At 53.7% G+C, this 19,324-nt stretch overlaps 2 protein-coding genes and 1 pseudogene across 2 annotated transcripts in view; 1 reads left to right on the top strand and 2 right to left on the bottom strand.

Moving 5' to 3' along the window:
• The window catches only part of LOC115485198 (uncharacterized), a 2,106,330-nt gene that overhangs the window by 811,735 nt on the left and 1,275,271 nt on the right, over nt 1-19,324 (bottom strand).
• Nucleotides 1-19,324, top strand: part of LOC103825013 (zinc finger protein 208-like) — a 742,626-nt pseudogene that overhangs the window by 479,097 nt on the left and 244,205 nt on the right.
• On the bottom strand, nt 8,138-10,659 carry LOC103825158 (serine/threonine-protein kinase pim-1-like; the record flags this gene model as incomplete). Its single annotated transcript, XM_050984178.1, has 5 exons — nt 8,138-8,244; nt 8,493-8,672; nt 9,317-9,683; nt 9,888-9,938; nt 10,060-10,659. Coding segments are annotated over 5 exons (1,305 nt in total), but the record flags the coding sequence as incomplete, so codon positions are not given.

The raw sequence follows: 19,324 nt of genomic DNA, 5'->3' as shown, positions 1-19,324 counted from the left end.
ATGGCAACCGTCCCTGGGGGTGACACCTGGCTCACCTGTCCTGGCAGTTCCATGGAAAGCCCTGGCAGGGACTGAGGGCACAGACACTGGCACTGAGACACTGCTGGGCCGGGTGCTGAGCACAGGGCTGGGCACACAGAGATGGTTTTGTTCTGGCTGAGCTGCAGCAGAGCCAAGGCCTGTCCTGGCCCTGGTCCAGCCATGCTGGGGAGGGGCTGGGACTGGGGGGCAGCTGGGCAGGGGACACAGCCAGGACAGGGGACCCCAACTGACCCCAGGAATACCCCAGACCATGGGACATCATGCTCAGTGTATGAAGGGGGGAACAAGGAGGAGGGAGGGAATTTTGGAGGGAGGGTTTCTGCCTTGCCAGGGAACACTTCTAAGGCAAGAGGGGGCCCTGTTTCACCAGTGGGCAGGGTCACTACCAAAGACACAGACACCAACTGAAGGAATTGTGTCATTTATATCATGCACAGCTGCAAAGAATTACAAAAGGATAAGCTCAGCAAAGCACATCATCGTTAGCAAAGAATTACAAAAGAAGCTCAGCAATCCATCCAGTCATTGCTACCAAAGATTGCCTGCAGTGATTAAAGAAAGATCCACCAGCAGGTCCCCTCAGGCTTTACCATCACCCAGATCCACATCAGCTGGGGAAGCCAAGGACTGCAGAGCCACTCCCAGACACTGGGAATTCCTGCAGGTGCCTCCACCTTTGCAGGCAAGGAGGCTCCAAGCCCCCTGGGAGAGGACACAGCTTTTACACTGTTAAACAAACAAGCTGACATCACTGCTACTCTGGGAACATCTGGTTTCATTCTCCTCACTGCTTTCTCCCAAAGCCTGGCCAGGGCTCAAGGAGGAACCAAGGGAGTTGACTTTGATCCTTCACCCCAAACAAGGCCAGATGGGACCTGCTCTGGTTTCTAAATACAGAAAGATAAATCCATGTTTTATCAAGGAACACATACACTGATCATGTTGGTAATAATGCTTCCTTAAGGAATGGATACAAATCTAACATTTGGTTAGATTTGTATCCATTCCTTGGATGGAAGGTTCATCTAGAGGTGAACTTTGCCTCAGGGCCTCTTCAGGCCTTGGAACTTTGATCGGTCCTCAGACCTACAATGAACTACAATCCTCATAACAATTCCTTCATTAACACAGTTTAGATTTACATATTAGGCATAAAGGCATCTCCTCTTGTGCTTCAGTTAATGCTATTGAACATTTCAACAGGATCAGTTGCTACTTCTGCTAATAATTCACCCAGTTTATTCCTGGAATCTCCACAGGACGGGGCAGCACACATGGGGCACAGGGTGACCCAGAATCTTTTGCTTGCTGAAAGCCAAGGCACTCCTTGGGAGGAAAATGTTCCCTGGGCCCCAACTCTTCCTTGTGGTTGCTGCTGAAGGACCCGAAATGGTGGCCCTGCAGCCAAGAGTGGTGTGACACTGACACTGAGCAGCTCCAGCACCCCAAGTTCTACTGACACTGGCAGGGATGGTAAAGCACAGAAATCCTCTCACACTGGGGCCTCCAGAACTAGAACAGGGTTGGGTTTCTCCTGAAGGGAAATCTTAGGGAATCCTGTCCAAGTGATCCTTGTATTCCTGTGTTTTCTTTAACTGTCCCTGCACTGACAGTGACAGTCAGAGCCCAGGGACAGAGTTCTGGCCACCCCACAGGGTGGGCCCTCCAAGGGAACCCCATCCCTCCCAACTCCACCTGAGAACATCCCCAGCAATTGGTGACATGCACTGCTTTGGCTACCCTGATCTTTACAGTTGCAGAACTAATCATTACATTTTGATCACTAACCCCTGGGTGAAACACTAGAGGTGTTTGTGCAGACAAAGATTCTGGCTGACCATCAAGGTACAACTTACAGACATCAGTAGCACTTTAGTGACACTGTTCTCCATTCTTTTTTCTCAGTCTCATTCGAGTTAGGAACAATCATTCTGTTGTCCATGGAGCTGGTGCCTTTTTAATTCCAGAATAATGCCCCGAGGCCCTTTGCTGTTCAGCTTTACCATGTTGTCTGTGCCTAACAAGGCTTGGGGGGCCCTTTCCCCTCTGGCTGGAAGGGGGCCGGGTCCCAGTCCCTGAGGGGCACCCAGGCTCCTGGATGGAATTCCTGTGCAAGTCCCTCAGGGTCACAGCAGCCTGCACATGGAGCCCCGTGGATCAGAGCATTTTCCAAAGGGGCCCTTGGGGCAAACAGGGAGATTTCCTCTGGCAGGATGAGTAAAACAATATCCTGTCAGATCTACTTGTTCTCACACAGAACACTTGGCTGCAGGGACACATTCCCATTGCTCCTGCCCAGGTTTCAGGACTCAGAGTTGTCTTTCCTAGGAGCTGTTCCTTCAGCTGCCTCGGGAGGGCCATTTGGCCTCCACACCCACACTCTGGCTCCATTATTAGGGCTGCTGGATCCAAACCCTTTATCTCCACAAACGGTGGGGATTGGAGGTGGAGCTCCATTTTTCACAATCTTTCTTAAAATTGCAACCTCAATAATTGTGCTACCCTGTCATGGGGTTGAATAATCCAATCTTGTTCACTATTGCTTAACAGAATTACTGTAATTTCTCCTTGATATTCTGCATCAATTCCTCCTGCCATGACATGAACACTTTGCAAGGCCAAGCTCCAAGCGAGCAGTTACCAAAGCAAAGTGTCCTGGAGGAATTTGAATTCCTGTTTCAGTATTGATAGCTCTCATTTGCTTTGAATTTATCCTAATTAATTCCAGTGCATGAAGGCCCAGCCCTGCAGGCTCTGGGCTGGCCCTGCCAGGGGCCATCCCAGCCAGAACAATTTCCCAGGCAGTCCAAGTCTCACTGCCCATGGCTGTATTTGCAAATTGGGTGCAGCCCTGCACAGCCAGGGGGTTTCCATTTCCCCTGTGGGCCATTGTTAAGGGCATGGAGCACATCTGGGAGATGGGTTCTCCATGGGCACAGGTTCCCATCTCCTCATTCTTTCAACTGCTCTTTTCACAACCCCTTCACCCGTTCAACCAGTCCTGAAGCTTGTGGATAGTCTGGTACAGGAAAAACCCTGCAGGCTTAATCACTGTATTTTTCACAGGAACAGACAAAGCACTCTGCATCACAGTATCAGCAAACCCTGTAAAAATGGCCAATTTCATCCCTTCCTCCTTTTTTCATTGTATGCAATGTCACAAAGTTGACCACTGACATCAGGGTCCTGGCCAATCCTGTTCTGTAGGGTATTTAGTGTTACATCCCAGAACAGCCAAAGCTACCAAGTTAGTATTGTGAACACCATTTCACATCATTATTATTTTGTATGTAAATATAGATATCGATACTGACATAGAGATATAGATAGATATAGACATACATATAAATATACATATATTAAATTGTATTATGCTATAAATACATATATACTTATTTCTTATATTAATATTTCATTTGCACAAATGCATCTAAGCTGAAGATTAAAACCTTCTCTTGCTCCATGTGGGAGCATTCCAGCAATAATTGTTCCTTCTGAAGGTGCCATTTCCAATGTACTCTTAACAAATCCATCTTTGTCTGCCCAAACTCACAAGTTCTTTTCCTTTTCCATATGCAGTTTTTGGATGCATTTGAAGACATCCAGGGGTGCAGCTTCTTTTAACCGACTGCCCCACTGCTCACAGGGTGCTCCAACCTCAGCCCACTCCAGAGCCAGGGAACTCCAGGCAAGGGCTTCCCATCTGGGAATTTCTGATGGCACTGATTCCTCACGTTTACATTGAACAAGTGACATTTTGTTGTCACCTGGCATGACTGTGCCAGTTCTGTTTTACCAGTGGGCAGGGTCAGCACCAAGGACACAGACTCCAGCTGAAGGAATCAGTGCCATTTACTGCAGCTCAAAGCAGCAAAGAATCCCAAAAGGAGCAGCTCAGCAATGCACCCAACCACCACCACCAAATATTGCCTGCAGGGATTAACAAAGATCCAGCAGCATTTCCCCTCAGCCTTTTCCATCCCCCAGATCCACACAGCAGCTGGGGGAAGCTGTCACAGCCAAGGGCTGCAGAGCCACTCCTGGGCACTGGGAATTCCTGCAGGTGCCTCCAGCCACAGGTGAGGCTCCAAGCCCGCTGGGAGAGGGCCCAGCTCTGAGAGTGCTGAATGAACAAACTGACAGCACTTCTAGTGGGGGAACATCTGCTTTCATGCTCCTCTTGGCTCCCTCCCAAAGCCTGGCCAGGGCCCCAGGAGGAACCAAGGGAGCTGACTTTGATCCTTCAGCCCCAAACAAGGCCAGATGTCAGATTTCATGGCCTTGTCTGGCTGCTAAACACACAAAGGTCAATACATGTTTCACTAAGGAGTGCCTACATCTCTCCCAGTGCTAATGACCATGCATATTTCATTAGAGAGCAGATACAAAGATAACCTTTGGCTGGAAGGTTCATCCAGAGGCACCTCTGGCTCAGGGCCTGCTGTCCAGGCCTCCCTCAGGCCTTGGCACTTCAGGGACATGGTTTAGTGCTGGGCTGGGCACTGCTGAGTGACCGGCTGCACTGGCTGAGCTCAGAGCTCTTTTCCTTTTCTGAAAGGATTCTGGGATTCCATGGTTATATCTGCTGCATTCAGCTGGGTCTACTTTAGCAGCATGACTTTGCTCAGAAAGTTCCCTCTTGCCCAGCTCCTGGGGCCTGAGGCTTCAGCTCCTTCAGCTGCTGGTGCTGAGCTGCTCATGCTGAACGAGACGACTCGGAGAGACCAACACAGTCCATCCAATTCCTTCTGGGACACACAGAGGGGAGGCTGTGCAAACAGGAGCATTCTCTGCTGTGGCCTCCTCTCTGCCCTTCACGCCTTTCAGCGCTTTGAACCAGCCAAGAGCTTTCTCCAGGAGTGCAATGGAGCAGCTGTTCCTGCTCCAGGGCCTGGCTCTTCCAGTCTCTGACCTTGCCTGGTTCTGTCCCTCTTGCTGTGCCCTCTGTTCCCCCAGGGCTCGCTGGCTGCTGCCCAGGACTGTGGCACTGGCACAGACCCAGTGCTCGAGACCCTCCTTTCTGTGCCCTTGGAGCTGCCTGGGCACAGCAGCCTTTTCCATCTGGAAGCTCCCCATGGACAGGGAGTCTCCAGCTCCGTTCCCTGCACAACCTCCAGGAGCCCAGGGCTGCCATCTCAAGTCCCTGCTGGCACTGGGGGCTCCCAGGTGCCTCAGGCTGCTCTGACACCGCTGCACACGGGAGGGAAGAGGGGCAGGGGCTGTGCTGAAAGTCAGCTCCATCTGCTGCTGCTGCTGCTGTGGGGTCATTTGTGCAGCCCTGGCCAGAGTCAGGGATCAGATCCAGGCCCTTGCTGCTGCTCCCTCGGGATCAGCCCCAGTTTGGCTGTTGCTGTCAGGGCCAGCAGAAGCCCTGGCTGGAGCAGTGGGTGCTGACAGTGCCCCAAGCCCCGGGGCTGGAGGGGTCCCTGGGCTGGGGCTGGCAGGGAGCTGCCCCTTGTTCTCCCTCTGCCCCAAGCAAAGCTGGGCCGGGCACAAGTGGGGCAGCACAGCCAGCAGGGAGCCTGCCAGTCTCTTCCAGCCCTGTCTGCTCAGAGCTTGGGCCTTGGAGCCTCAGGTGGCCAAAGGCAGCTGCTGCTGGTCCCTCTGGATGTGCCCGTGTTCAGCAGTGCTGCTCCATCAGTCTGTGCCCAGCAACGGGGAAAAGCCTCAGTCCTGCAGGGCCAGGAGCTGCCGGGCTCTGCCTGAGCAGCTCAGCCAGCAGGAAGGGAGCTGCTCCACATGGGAACCAGCAGCAAAGGACATTCCTTTTGTAGGGCATGTTTTCTATTTAAAGGAAAAAAAAAAGGAGAAAGAAAAAAATCTATAAAAAATGTGAAAGATAAAACCAAAACCCAAGTGTTAGGGGAAAAAACTCGTGTAACTTTGCATTAAGAGGTAAATGATCTTTTGAAAAAGAGAACTCAGTTATTTACATTGTAAATGTGCTGATGGCATGGATCTATCTTACTGACCTCAGCAGCCTTTTACAAGATTTTGGGCTTTGTCTCCAAGATTGGTATTTCAAATTATGGTCAAAGCAAGAGGAAATTGCTTTGTGCCCTTCAGGCTCCAAGCAGGACTGGGAATGGAAACTCTGTCAATCCCTAAATCCTTTAGAAGATGACCTTCCTCCTCACCCTGTGAATGAGCTGCACATTCCCTTTGAAACTGTCAGGGATTTCTTAAAGACACCAAGTCCCACTTACGGCTTTTTGCTCTGTTTGGGAAGTGCAGAAGGGCAATTCTCCATCCATCACCTCCAGCCTGCACTGCCTCAGGAACACGGCCCACTCGCCAGCTTTGGCCCACTCCTGGCACTTCTAGAGGAGGAAGAAAGTGCAATTGCACAATTCCAGCCAATAAAGAGGGAAGAACAGGACAGACAAAACACCCTGTGCTGATTCAGGCATTTAGATGGGACTGTGGAGAGTCTGGGTCCTTGCCAATTGGATGTGTGTCCCCAGCTGCAATCTCTGGGCCTGCAGGAGAGTCTCACTCACCTGCCAAAGCAGAAAGCTCAGGCGCTGGGCTCGCAAGGGGCTCGTCTGATGCAAAGCTGTCAGAGCAATGAGAGGGCAGAGCCAGCCCAGCTGGGCCCAGGGCTGAGCCCAGCAGAGCTCTGGCAGAGCCCAGAGCAGCCTCAGCACCCACAGAGCCCGGCTGCAAGGAGAGAAAACATAAACTGTCTGTCAGCTGAGGGCTCCTGTCCCCTTGTGCCAATGCCCACAGTGCCCAGGCCATGCTGGCTGTGCCCAGAGCTGTGCCCAGCACTGCCCATCCCTGCTGCCTTTGGCAGCAGAGCAGGAGGGCAGGACATGTGCCCAGCCTGCAGCCAGCCACGGCACATCCAGCCCTCAGCAGCTGCCCAGAGCAGGATGCTCCTGTGCTCGCTGCCATCTCCCAAAATCTCTGATCCCACCCTGCCAAGCAGACAGGGACCCACCTCACGCCATCCACGGCTGGAAGAAAAGCTGCTCCCAAACCATGTCCTCAGCCTTCTCCAAGGGCACGGACCATCCACGCCACAGCTGCTCCCAGGCACTTCCCCATCCACAATGGACCACACAGAATGCTTCCTCTGGAAAAACAAACAACACATTATTGAAAAGAGATTGGAGACAAAAAGGGAAAACAAGAAAAAAGAAAAAACTCTTATCTCTGTCAGGGCTTGAGGAAGACCCAACCCCTACACCCTAGGGAAAATCTCAGCCATGGGTGAGGGAAGCCCACACTTCCTCTCCTTCCCCTGCACTGCCCCCCAAAATCCCAGTGATCCCAAAGCAAAAAAGGGCAGTGGAGCAGCCCAAGCCCTCACTTGTCTGCAAAGCAAAGCAGCTGTGCACAGGTTCTGGAGCCCCACCTCTGCTCCCACCATGGGGCTTTGTTTGTGTCGGGCTGGCTGCCCCAGCCCCAGCCCCAGCCCAGGCCACGGTGGGTGCTGGGGGCTGTTGGCAGGGCCAGGAGCCCACTCCCATTTCCTACCCACCCCAGCCCATCCCCCCAGCCCTGCCCAAAAGCAGCTGGGCAGACGACTGAAGAATGAGTTGCATCTGCCCCAGAAAAGGGGGAACCTTTTCTTCCCTGCCAGTCTGGGCAATGCCCAAATCTGGGAGCATTACCCCGACTGTGGAATCATCTGCAAATTCCCTGTGGACTTTGGCTTTGAAGTAGGTGCCAGAATCAAAGTCCATCACCTTCAGCTGCTGGTGGCCAGGCTGAGGAAGAGCTCGTCATCCTTGATGTCATCCTTCCTGTCTCCAGCAGCAGCTGCAGCAGCATCCCCACCTGGTACAGCTTCTCCAGGGGCTCCTTCTCCTTCCCTGTGGTGAGACCAGGCTCTCAGGGCTCTGCCCAGGGCCCCAGCTGTCAGGGAACCAGGACAAGCAAAACCAGCTTGGATGGCAGCCACCAGTGCTGGGCAGAGCAGCACAGCTCCAGCACAAGGGCTGCCTGTTCCCATCCCATGACCCCAGGGCAGTGACACAGGCAGCACAAAAAGGTCTGGGTTCCTTTGCTTCTGATTGCCAAGGCCTGTGTGCAGCTGGAACTTACCAGGGCCCTGGATCAAAGTCTGCCTGGGGCTCTCTCCCTTCTTCTACGGATGAGGAATATCCTGCACCCAAGGATCACAGAGCAGGTCTTCTAATGTGGGTCTGTCCAAGAAGTGCATGGATAAACACCACCTGATCAGATCTTGGCACGCTGGGGAGAGAATTCAGAAACTGCCCCTCAGCTAGAGAAGGCTCCTGTCTGCTTTGCCCCACTATTCCCATGCCCAGGCCATTCTGGATGCATTCAGAGCTGGGCCTCAACCTTCCCATCAATTTCCTGTTCTGGAGGAGAGCAGGACATGTGCCACCTCCTCAGCAGCAGCCAGAGCGGGATGCTCACGAGCCCGCTGCTGGCCCCCAGCACTGGGATTCCCCCCGTGCCCAGAGAAGAGGATCCACCTTGAGAGAGCCTTTGTGGCAGCGAGAGCTGATGGTCCCAGGTGATGTTCTGGCCCCTCCTGAAAGGGTGCTCCCCGCAGACCATCTGGTGCAGCAGGATGCCCAGGGACCAGATCGTTGCTGCCTCGCCATAGTACAGGCCCAGCTGGGTCCATTCCGGGGGGCTGTATGATCGTGTTCCTATGGAATACAGATGGACTTCAGCAGGGGGATGCTGCTGCTCCCACAGCCCGGCCCCAGCATCCCTGGGCGTGTGGGGGCTGCATCAGTGGCATACAGGGTCACCCACTGCCCTCTCACCAGCACATGGGACTTGTGTACAAACTTAGGCTTGAAAAAGAAGCCACTGGTGTTGGAGGAGGGCAGCCCTGGCTAGGCCTGACCACGACATGCAAAGGAAAAACCCCCTCTGTGCTGGGGAGAAAACATGCCCTTATCCTCCCTGCCTGCATTGCCCCAAAAATATTATGAAGCCGAGGAAAACAGGGTGAGTGGAGCAGACCAAGCCCTTGCTATCACCTGCACACCAAACTGGCTGGGGCACAGGTTCTGGCCACCCTTCTCTGCTACTCCACACCCGTGGGGGTTTTTGTTGGGCTGGCTGCCCCAGCCCAGCCCCTGTCCTGGGAAGAGTGGCTGGCAAATACTGCCAGCAGGGCTGGAAATGGCTCCTCACCCAGCCCTGCTCTAAAGCAACTCAGCTGAGGACTCAGTGCCCTGACTGGCAGCAAAAGGGAGAATCCCCGCTGCCACAGCCAGCTTGGCCTGGGAGATGTTGGGCCATGAGATGCCAGCACCGGGAGCACACCCCTGTGGAGGCTCACCTGCAAAGTGCGTGTAGGGTGCGTCTTGCAGGTAGGTGCCACAGCCAAAGTCGATCAGCTTGGCCTGCCCGGTGGCCAGGTCAACCAGGATGTTCGCTGGTTTGATATCGCGGTGCAGGACCCCGCAGCTGGTGCAGTGCCGCACGGCCTCCAGCACCTGGCGGAACAGCTCCCGCACCACCTCCTCGGACAGCAACCGCCGTGCCCGAATCAAATGCCGCAGGTCCTGACACCGCTCTGGCCGCTCCAGCACCATCACGATGTATTTGGGGAGCTCGAGCCACTCCAGCAGCTGCACCACACCGGGGAAGCCGGTGGACACCTTGGCCAGCAGCACGATCTCCAACGGTGCGCTGGTGCCGTCGGGCTGCGGGAGGAGCACGAAGCCGTCAGGGGGGGCCGATGCCGTGCCAGGACAGGGGAAGCCCTCACCCAGACCGGGATGCTCTGCGCCCTGCGCTGGCCCCACGCCCTCTCTGACTCGAGCCGTCCTGGCGGCTCCCACCCTGCCCGGCCTCGGCTCATCCCCGTCCGGCAGCGCCGGCTTCTGCCGCTAGCCCCGCTCACTCACCAGCTCGCCCCAGTGCCGGACGCGGTTCCGTGGCACCCCTTTGATGGCCACCTGCAAGACAAGGGCAGCAGCGGGCTGAGCTCGCCGCCCGCCCTGCCCAGCCCCATCCTCCTCCTCCTCCTCCTCCGCCCCTCCTCCTCCTCCTGCGCCCGCCGCCGGCCCCGCCGCTCACCGGGGAGCCGTCCGAGAGCCGCGTGGCCGCGAAGACTCTGCCGAAGCCGCCGCGCCCCAGCAGCGAACCCAGCCGGTACCGCTCCTGCAGGGCCTCCTGCGCCTTCCCTGCGGGCGGAATGCGGATGTCAGCGCTCGGCCCGGGGCCAGCAACGGCCCCCGAGCACCCCTCACCCGCCCCGGGCCGGCCATCCCCGGACGTTCGCTCTTTGGAACGCGACCCGGGAGGCTCGGGGCCGGCGGCCGCGCTGTCGAGCGGCGGAGCTCGGGCCGGGGAAGCCGCAGCGGAGGCGGCGGGAGCGGCCGCGCCACGTGTGTCCTCAGCGGGCCCCGGGAGGAGCCGGGGCTGGGGCCGGGGCCGGGGTCGAGACTGGACCCTGCGTCGGGGCCGGCGTCGTGTCCGGGGCCGGGCTCTGGCCAGGCGGAGGCAAAGGGCAGCGATGCCGCCCGAGGCCCAGGCACTGATCCCCGTCCAGCAGCGCCACCGCCAGTACGGCCAGAGCCGGGCGGAGGCGAGACCTCGGCGGGACGCCCGGGGACAAGGACGGGGACGGGGCAGCCCCGCTCGGGGCAGGGGGCGTGCCGGGGGCATGGCCCGGCCTGGCAAGGGGAGAGAGGGAGGCGGGGAGAGGAGAGGGAGGCCGGGAAACAGGCCCCGAGGGAAGGGTGCCCGAGAGCCGGAAAAAGAGGGAAAGAAAAAGAGAACGAAAAAGAGAACGAAAAAGAGTCTCTAGGCTTCTCTGCTTTTTGCTGCTGCTGCCGTCGCCGCTGCCGCTGCCGCCGCTGCAACTGAAGCCCCGGGGCCGTTCGTCCCCGTGTCCGTTCCCCACGAGCCCCACGGCCGAGCCCCGCGCGCCCCGGGGACAGCCCCTTTGTCCGAACACGGGAACTTTGCAGGCTTGAGCCCAGATGCAGAGCTCTGACTCCTGCACGCTGGCAGAGCAATCCCCTCGCCTGCTTCTGTGCATTGTCCTTGCTGAGTGTCAAACACTGTCGGGGCACCTTCCCTTGGAGTAGGATTCCTACCTAACCCCAGCACTGCACTTACATCTCCAGTGTTGCATTCCAGTAAAAACAGGGCAAGGAAAACTGTGTGTGGCTCATGGTATTTTAGAGTGTCTAAAACTGGCAAAGTCACCAATCTTAGAGGTGAGGTACATCTGGAATTAATGGGATGGAGAAGTAGTGCAACATGGAAAAAGGGAGTGTAGAAATAAATAGAGGAAGACATCTTGGATTGTTTTTTTCCTTTTCATTTCACTTCTGGAAAGCTGTTTCAGTTTTCCAGGAATCTTCTCCTGTCTGCTCTTCTCAAGAAGCTCTCCTGGAGAACAGAGTTGAGCTTCTGTCACAAATTTGCCACCAGCTGCAGCTTCTCTTGGGCTTTCCACACTGCACTGTGTGTGCAGCAGGACTTTTGCAGCAAAGCAGGAGAAATGTTTGGAGAACTTTACATGTCCTTTCTTTTCCTGGTGGGCTGGGGAGTTGTGCCACTGGTGAAGTTTTCATTGTGAGTGTTGGTGCTGGTTTAGGGTAAATTTTGGGAGGAAACCTTCAAAAGTGGTCCATCTAGAAAGCAAGTTCAAGTGGCCTCTCCCCCTAGTAGTTCAGGAAAAGGCTTCCCTCCAGGGCAGGTTCCAAGATAAAGGAAAGTCACAGTCTGAGGAACTCCCCTGCCTAAGCTAGCTAAAAATCAAATTGCTAGCCCTGGGCCGTGAAGGCACCAGGAAATTTCCCAATCTAGGCACTGTCAGTCCCTGCCAACACCAGATCTGGAAGGTGCTGGAGCCAGAAACTTAAAATTCCAAATTTTGGCTTTCTGTGCCAGCAAATCACTGGACTTGGGCTGTGTCGGCACCAGGAAGTTTTTAGATCTGGGTGCTGGCACTGCCAGCAAACACCAGGTCTGGGTCGTGTCGTTGCCAGCGACAGAAATCTTTTGGGTTTGGCCTCTGAAGGCACCGGGAAATTTCCAAATCTGGGTGCTGGCACAGCAAACACAAGATGTGGGAGGTCCCAGAGCCAGTAGCAGGAAGTTGCCAGGTTTTGGATTTCTGTGCCAGCAAAGTGCTGCATTTGGGCTGTTCCTGAATAGGGAAATCTCCAGATCTGTGCACTGGCAGTGGCAGCAAACAGCCCATTTATGTCTTCAGGCTCCAGGAGGGAATGGATCTGGACCCCTTATTTTCCTTCCTTCTTTCCTTCCTTCCTTCCTGGGGTCCTGCTGCCAATGAACACCAGATTGGGCGATGCTGGCAAGGGGAAATTGCCAGGTTTCAGCTTTCTTTGCCAGCAAATTCCTGGACATGGGCGGCGCCAGAACAGAAAATTTGCCAGATGTGGGCACTGGCAGTGCTATTGTGTGGGGGGAACGGTGCAGGATGCAGAGGTTCAGGGACATCACACGACAACCAATATGATCCAGTGAAGCCAAATTTATTATCCCTAAAAAGATTGTATTTATAATAATTCTCTACTGCCCACGCGTCTCTAGCTAATACATGATTGGTTTGGCCTCGCTGTTCACGCCTCTAAGATAGGAGGCTGATTGGATCATCTGACTTTTCACACGCCTGGCTGTGGTTTTCTGTCCCACCCATGAACTGTCTTTTTCCTCACTTTCCCAAGCTCACTGGCAAACTTGCTGAGTCCATTTGACTCTTCTTCTTGTATCCTTTTCAAGGATATACCGACCCCATTTGCTGAATATGTCCATTATTTTTTCTGAACGTATCCATTGTCCATTATCTCAAGCAGGCTGGATTGTGCATTGGATGAATATGGCCATTGTTTCTCAAAAACTTCTCAATCTGCAAGAAATCCTCAACACTATTGCACATCAGATTAGGGTGGGGAATGTGCCAGCACTGGGAACTTGCCAAATACTAACTTTCTGTGCCAGCAATTATTTGAAATATTCTGGATCTGGGCACTGGCGGTGTCAGCAAAGATAAGATCGGGTTGCTGTAGGTACCAGGTATTTGCCTGGTTTTGGCTTTCTATGCCAGCAAATTCCTGCACTTGGGCTCTGCCAGCTCCAGGAAATTTCTGGATCTGGGCACTGGCAGTGCTGACAAACACCAAATGTGGGTGGTGCTGGCACCAGGTATTTGCTAGGTTTTGGATTTCTGAGCCAGCAAATTGCTGCACTTGGGCTCTGCCAGCACCGGGAAATTTCTGGATCTGGGCACTGGCAGTGCTGGCAAACACCAGATGGGTGGTGCTGGCACCAGGTATTTGCTGGGTTTTGGATTTCTGTGCCAGCAAATTGCTGCACTTGGGCTCTGCCAGCACCGGGAAATTTCTGGATCTGGGCACTTGCAGTTCCAGGAAACCCCAGATCTGGGCAGTGACAGTCCTGGCACCAGGAAATTGCCAGATTTTGTCTTTCTTTTCCAAAAACTTGCTGCACTTGGGCTGTGCTGGAACCATGAAATGTCCGGAACGGGGCACAGGCAGTGGCAGCCAACACCAGATCTGGGCCATGCTGGTGGCAGCATCGGGAATCTGCCGGGTTTTGGCTTTCTTTGCCAGAAAATTGCTGCATTTGGGTTGTTCCCGCACTGGGAAGTTGCCAGATCTGGGCACTGGTGGTGCCAGCTAAAACCAGATCTGGGCGGTGCCAGTGCTGGCACCAGAAAATTGCTGGGTCTTGGCTTTCTGTGCCAGGAACCTGCTGGACTTGGGCTGTGCTGCCACTGGGAAACTGCTGGATCTGAGCACTGGCAGTGCCAGCAAACACCAGATCTGGGTGGGGCCAGCACCAGGTGTAAGAGCCAAAATGAGGGATGTGGGACTCCAGGGGCTCTCCAAAATGCAGTTTATTCCATCCATGATGTTACAGCAGTCCAGGGCCATGGGCGACAGAGCTGTGCCCACAGCTGTCAGCTCCAGCTGCAGGCAGGCCTGGAGACCCTTTGGTTTTGGTTACAGTGCATTATTTACTTTTCTTTGCTGAGCATCTTAATACAGTAGAACCAATCTATCCCTTAACTATTACCTATGGCCTATCATAACTACTATAATTACCATATTCATGTTACTATTCTCCAATCACTAAAAGGTAGTCCATTACAGTTTAAGCTAGAAGTTGTTTTTCAGTTTACTTGCAGTGGAAAATTGAGACCTTTTTTCTACTTGCAACTTTGCTGACTTGTTTGCCTGTGCTCTCCTTCTGCTTGGTAATGTGAAATACAAAGCTGTGTTTCATGTCAGGTACCTACAGGCAAAATGTGTATTTGTGATTGTAATATGTGTTGAAACCAATCATGGGACAGTTATAAAGACCAATTCTAATAATAACTGAGAAAAGTAAAGCATGGAAGAATGCCTTTGAACCTACCCTTTGTTTGCAATTAACCTTTAGAAGCCTTAAGTTGATTTAGGAGCTTTCAATTAAAGCTTTAAGGATGTTGCTTTTTGACGGGAACTTTGTTCTTGCAGTTAAGCCTTAAAGAGTTTTCCAGTAATAACCTTTTGAAGTATATTTTAGAATATTGTGTGTAGTAAGGATCTTTTGAAACTATAGCTTTAGAACATATAAAAAGGGAACATGCAGCTTGAGAAAGATGAACATCAACTCAAGGATAAATAGGTTTGACCAAGGGAAGCTGGACATCACTGTTATGAGATTTACAGTCCTTGTATAGGCTTTTCCCGCCGCCGCCCGGAGCGGAGGAGGCTGCGCGTGGCAGAGAGCGTGTGGGGCGGGCAGGGGAGCCGGGCATGAACCAGGCCGGGCACGGGCTGCGGGTGCTGCCGGCGGCTGCGCGGTGTCTCTTGGCCAAGGAGATTTCGAGGTGGGTCGCTCGGAGTCTTGTTTTATGGCGTTTGTCCCACGGCTCCCCCGCTTCTCCTTCGGCCCGCGGCGGGGCGAGGGAGCGATGCAGAAATGAAGGCGGGAGACGGGGCAGGGGCATGGCGGGGTTAGAGACCCAAGCCCCGGGCTCAGAGATCTCACGCTGCTGCCTGTCCGGGGACGGGGCAGAGTCAGGAAGCCTGGCGGCTCCTAAAGACTCCCTCCCTCCTTCCCTCCCTGGGAGCGGTGGGGCGTGGGGAGGCGCAGGGGAGGGGCAGTGGCGGTGCTGAGGGTGACTGAGAGAGGAGGAAGAGTGAAGAGCCTTGGGATGTCAGCACGGAGCACTTGTGACTTTAGCAGCCCAGAGTCTTGCAGGATGTGAGCATGGAGCGCCTGTCTCTGCCGGTGAAACCTGGCTCCCTAGAAGGCCCAGAGAGCCCTGCGATGTCAGCCTGGAAGCCGTGTGAGTGCAGGTGAGCTCCGGGCTTTTTAGAAACCTGGATCCCTCTGGGATGTGAGGATGGAAGCCTTGGGAGGGCCTTTGAGTTGAGAGCTCTTAGCAGTTTAGAGAAACCTGGGATGTCACCGTGGAGCCACTGTCAGTGCCGGTGACATCAGAGTTCTCTAGTAGTGTAGAAACACAGGGGATGTCAGCACAGAGCTGCTGTCATTGCCTGTGACATCCCTGCTCTTTAGGAGCACAGCGGCCGCTGGCTTGTCACGATGGAACCCCTCTAAATGGCTGTGACAAAGCACTTCTTTAGCAGCCTGGAGCCCCCTGGAATGTCCCTGTGGAGTTCCTCTAACAGCGTGTGACCTCATGGTTCTTTTGCAGCCTTGGACACCCTTGGAATATCACCACAGAGCCTGTGAGTGCCTGTGACATTACAGCTCTTTAGCAGCATGGAGTCTTCTAGGATGACAGCGTGGAAGCCCTGTGAGTGCCTGTGACGTCACAGCTGCTTAACACCCTGGAGACACCTGGGATGTTGCCACTGAGTCCCTGTGACAGCCTTGAGGTCAGTGCAGCTGGGCAAACGGGGGACTCCTGGGATGTCCCCATGGAGCCCCTGGGATTGCACATGACCTCAGTGTTCTTCAGGAGCTTGGAGACCTCTGGGATGTCACCATAGAACCTCAGTGAGTGCCAGTGCCAAATGGGCTCCTTAGCAGGTCGAGACACCTCTGTTGTCCTCATGGACACCCGTGACTGCCTGTGACCTCGCAAGTCTTTGGAAGATGAATGAGCTCTGGGATGTCACTGTGGATGCCCTGTGCCTGTTTGTGATCTCTACTTCTGAGCAGGCTGGAGACAACTCTTATGTCTGGGGGACTGGAGTGGGGTGGTGGTGGTTCAGGGAAGGGAGGGTGGGGGGAGGAACGTGTGGCAGGGCTCGCTGGGAGCCGCTCAGGCACCGAGTCAGCAGGGACAGCACCGCAACCCAGGCCTGGGAAACACTCGTGTCCCCACTGGCCAAGTCCTGTCACAGGAAGCAGGTCTGCCCTCCACTGGGATGGGAGGCCACGTCACCCCACTGGAACAGGGGACCAGGTGTACCCTGTGTCCCCAGCATGCCAAGTCTGGGCACGGAAGGCCAGGTCTACCCACTGGGGTCTCAGACATGGTCTGCCTGCCGCCAGCATGGGAGGCCTTCCCTCCTCTACCCGGGAGGCCAGGTCTGCTCACCAAAATGATCAGAGTAGTGCTATTTCCCTGGCAGCTGGGATGCCAGCAGGGGGTCATCCCACACTTTTGAGAGTGCACCAGGCTCAACAGGGTCTTCTTCCCCTGCTGATTCTGCCAAGACTGTTCCTTTGGCTGTGGTGTCACTGGATAGTAGGTAGGGACAGTGGGAATCTTGTTCATTCATTTATTAATTCCTGTCACTAATTAGATGATGAGGCATTTGGCTATTTACTGAGCATTTATTTTTATATATGTTCCTTTTCTGGGTCAAGGTGGCCCATCCACCTTGGTCCAAATCAGTAGAATTTAGCCTTCAATGTGGGTGAAACGCAATGCTACATCCTTGGAAGAATTGTGTCATTCCCACTGTCCTTATGTAGCATCCAGCTTTTTAACTTTTTTTGGTTTTTTTTTAATTTGCATAAGCAATAATAACTCTTCACAGCAGAGCCAGCCTTGCTTCCAAACATCTGAACAATATCAACTGAGGGAAAGAGCGCTCTGGTGGCCAGCACCACAGCAGTCTTCCCCTGCCTTGTTCTGGAGAGACCTAGGGCCTGTAGGAGCTCACTGTTTCCATAGAACCACTTGGGAGAGTCCAGTGGGAAAGTCTGCAAACCTGATATACTCTGCATTGGTGAGGTCCTGAATTTGTATGTAAAGATGTTGATATTTCCTCACTGTAGTGGGTTGACCCGGGCTGGGTGCCAAGTGCCCACTCAGTCACTCTATCACTCCCTTTCCCAATGGGACAGGGCACAGAATAGGATGGAGCAAAACCAGCAGGGTGAGCTAAGGCAGTTTTATTACAGTAAAAGAAAGAAATAAGCAGAGATTTGTGTGTGCAGCAGCCAAAGAGAATAAAAAGTCAGTCTCTACTTCCCATCAGCAGCGATGTTCGGACACTTCCTGGGAAGCAGGTATTCAGCCCACATAAGAGTTCCTCTGGACAGCAAAGATTGAAAACTCACGAGTACCCCTTTCCTTCTCTCTCCCTCAGCTTAGGAGCCCGCTCTCCTGAGCAGATGTCATCTGGTATGGAATATCCTTTTGGCTAATTTGGGTCAGGCTGGACTGGTTGTGTCCCCTCCCAGGATCTTGCCTACTCCCATCCCCTTTGGTGGGGGAAGGAATGTCAGAGCGGCAGCACTGCTCGGCAGTAGCCAAAACACTGGTCTGTTATCAACACCCATCCAGCTACCAGTGCAAAGCACAGCACTGTAAGGGCTGTGAACTCTACCTAGGTCAGACCCAAAACAGTCTCCAGCCCAGTTCCATACCATTTGAGTCATGCTTGGATCCCATATAGTCTATATACTCTCATTGCTGGAATCCTTAAGCCTTCTCTATACCAAACATATGTTTATTAGCTACTATCACCTGTCCTTTCACATCCCTCCAGGTGGTCTCCATCCCAGTAGGGTGTGGGGTCAGGGCAGGAGAAATAGTACACCTGATTGTTGGGCACTGGCATCGTCCCTGTTCATCACTGCCTTTTTCTTGCTCCTTGCCAAAATTCATTCTTCCTCAGTTCATGTCCCTCCTGCTACTTTACCTCCTGTAAGATACAACTTCTGCTAAAGGTTATTCTTGCCCTAAGGTTAAATCTCCTTGAAGAACACACCAGGTCTCCCCATCCTCCCAAATCACCCACCAAGTACACCCAGGTCCTTGGGCAAAGACGATCCCACAAATGGGTTTGCATTTTTCCATGGGGGAAGAAATCCACACTGACTTCCCTGGCCACTTCCCTATGTGTAATGCAGGAACCTTGTCTCCTTCCACAGTGTCTAAGGGCTTGCTTTAGGTGGGACCAGGGTGGTAAGCAAATCTCCTAGTATTGACTAGCCAAGTGGCTTCTGCCAAGTTTGCATCCCAGTTATTGTAGTGTGTTTTTATATTTTGTAATACTTTGAAGTAGTTTTGTTTTTTGCATCCCTGTAGTTTTCCCAAATAGTTTACCCCAAATTGTACCTCCTCTCCCTTGGTGAGGTCATCCCCGAATCCCCACCCTGGCTCTCTGTCAATCACCCAGCATCCCATCCCCTTCATCTAGAAGCTTCGGTTCAAGACGTTGAGCGATTAGCCAGAGGCCAGGGGTCAGCCCCATGAGACTTGCCCTATATGCTGTCCTAAGTGTCTGTCCCTTAGTGCCCATCCCTTTGGGTCATTTATTGGTTGGTAAAATGTTATCTACTTTTGGTTTCCTCCTCCCTTTATATGTAACCTTGGCATATCTCCCAGGGCTCTCAGCAGGAGGCCCCCTGAGGTGCAGGAGCTCCCCAGAGCTCCTGAACAAAACCTTGGATTAACCCCTGCTAAGAGTCGTCCCTTTCTTCCACCGGATGTCTCTGGTGTCTCCTCTGCTGCTAAGGCGACTGGCCTAGCTGCCCTCAGCACCCTGGGGGCACGAGAAAGTGTCTCCCCACAGTCGGCCATGTCAGGGTTGCTCCCCCGATGTCTGCCGACTCGGGCCAGGCCGGGGTTCCTGAGAGGCTCTCAGAGACACCAGTGCTTCCATGTCTCATATACCTACTGCCCTGAACAGAGTTTTTAGCAGCCCATGATATCTTTTAATCTTCCCAGAGGGCTGTGGGTGATAGGGAATGTGATATGTCCACTTAGAGCCATGTCTCTTTGCCCAGGAGTTTGTAAGATTATTGTGAAAATGAGTCCTACATTCTGACTCAATTCTAGCTGGGGTTCCTTCTCACCACAAAATGTGTCTTTCAGGACCTGAAATTGTTCTGGGCAGTGGGATGGTTTAATGGGTATGTTTCC

Source organism: Serinus canaria, chromosome 25, assembly GCF_022539315.1.
Source record: "Serinus canaria isolate serCan28SL12 chromosome 25, serCan2020, whole genome shotgun sequence".
In the NCBI taxonomy this organism is placed as follows: domain Eukaryota; kingdom Metazoa; phylum Chordata; class Aves; order Passeriformes; family Fringillidae; genus Serinus; species Serinus canaria.
Note: the sequence above shows the minus strand (reverse complement) of the source record. Positions and strands in the feature narration are given on the sequence as shown.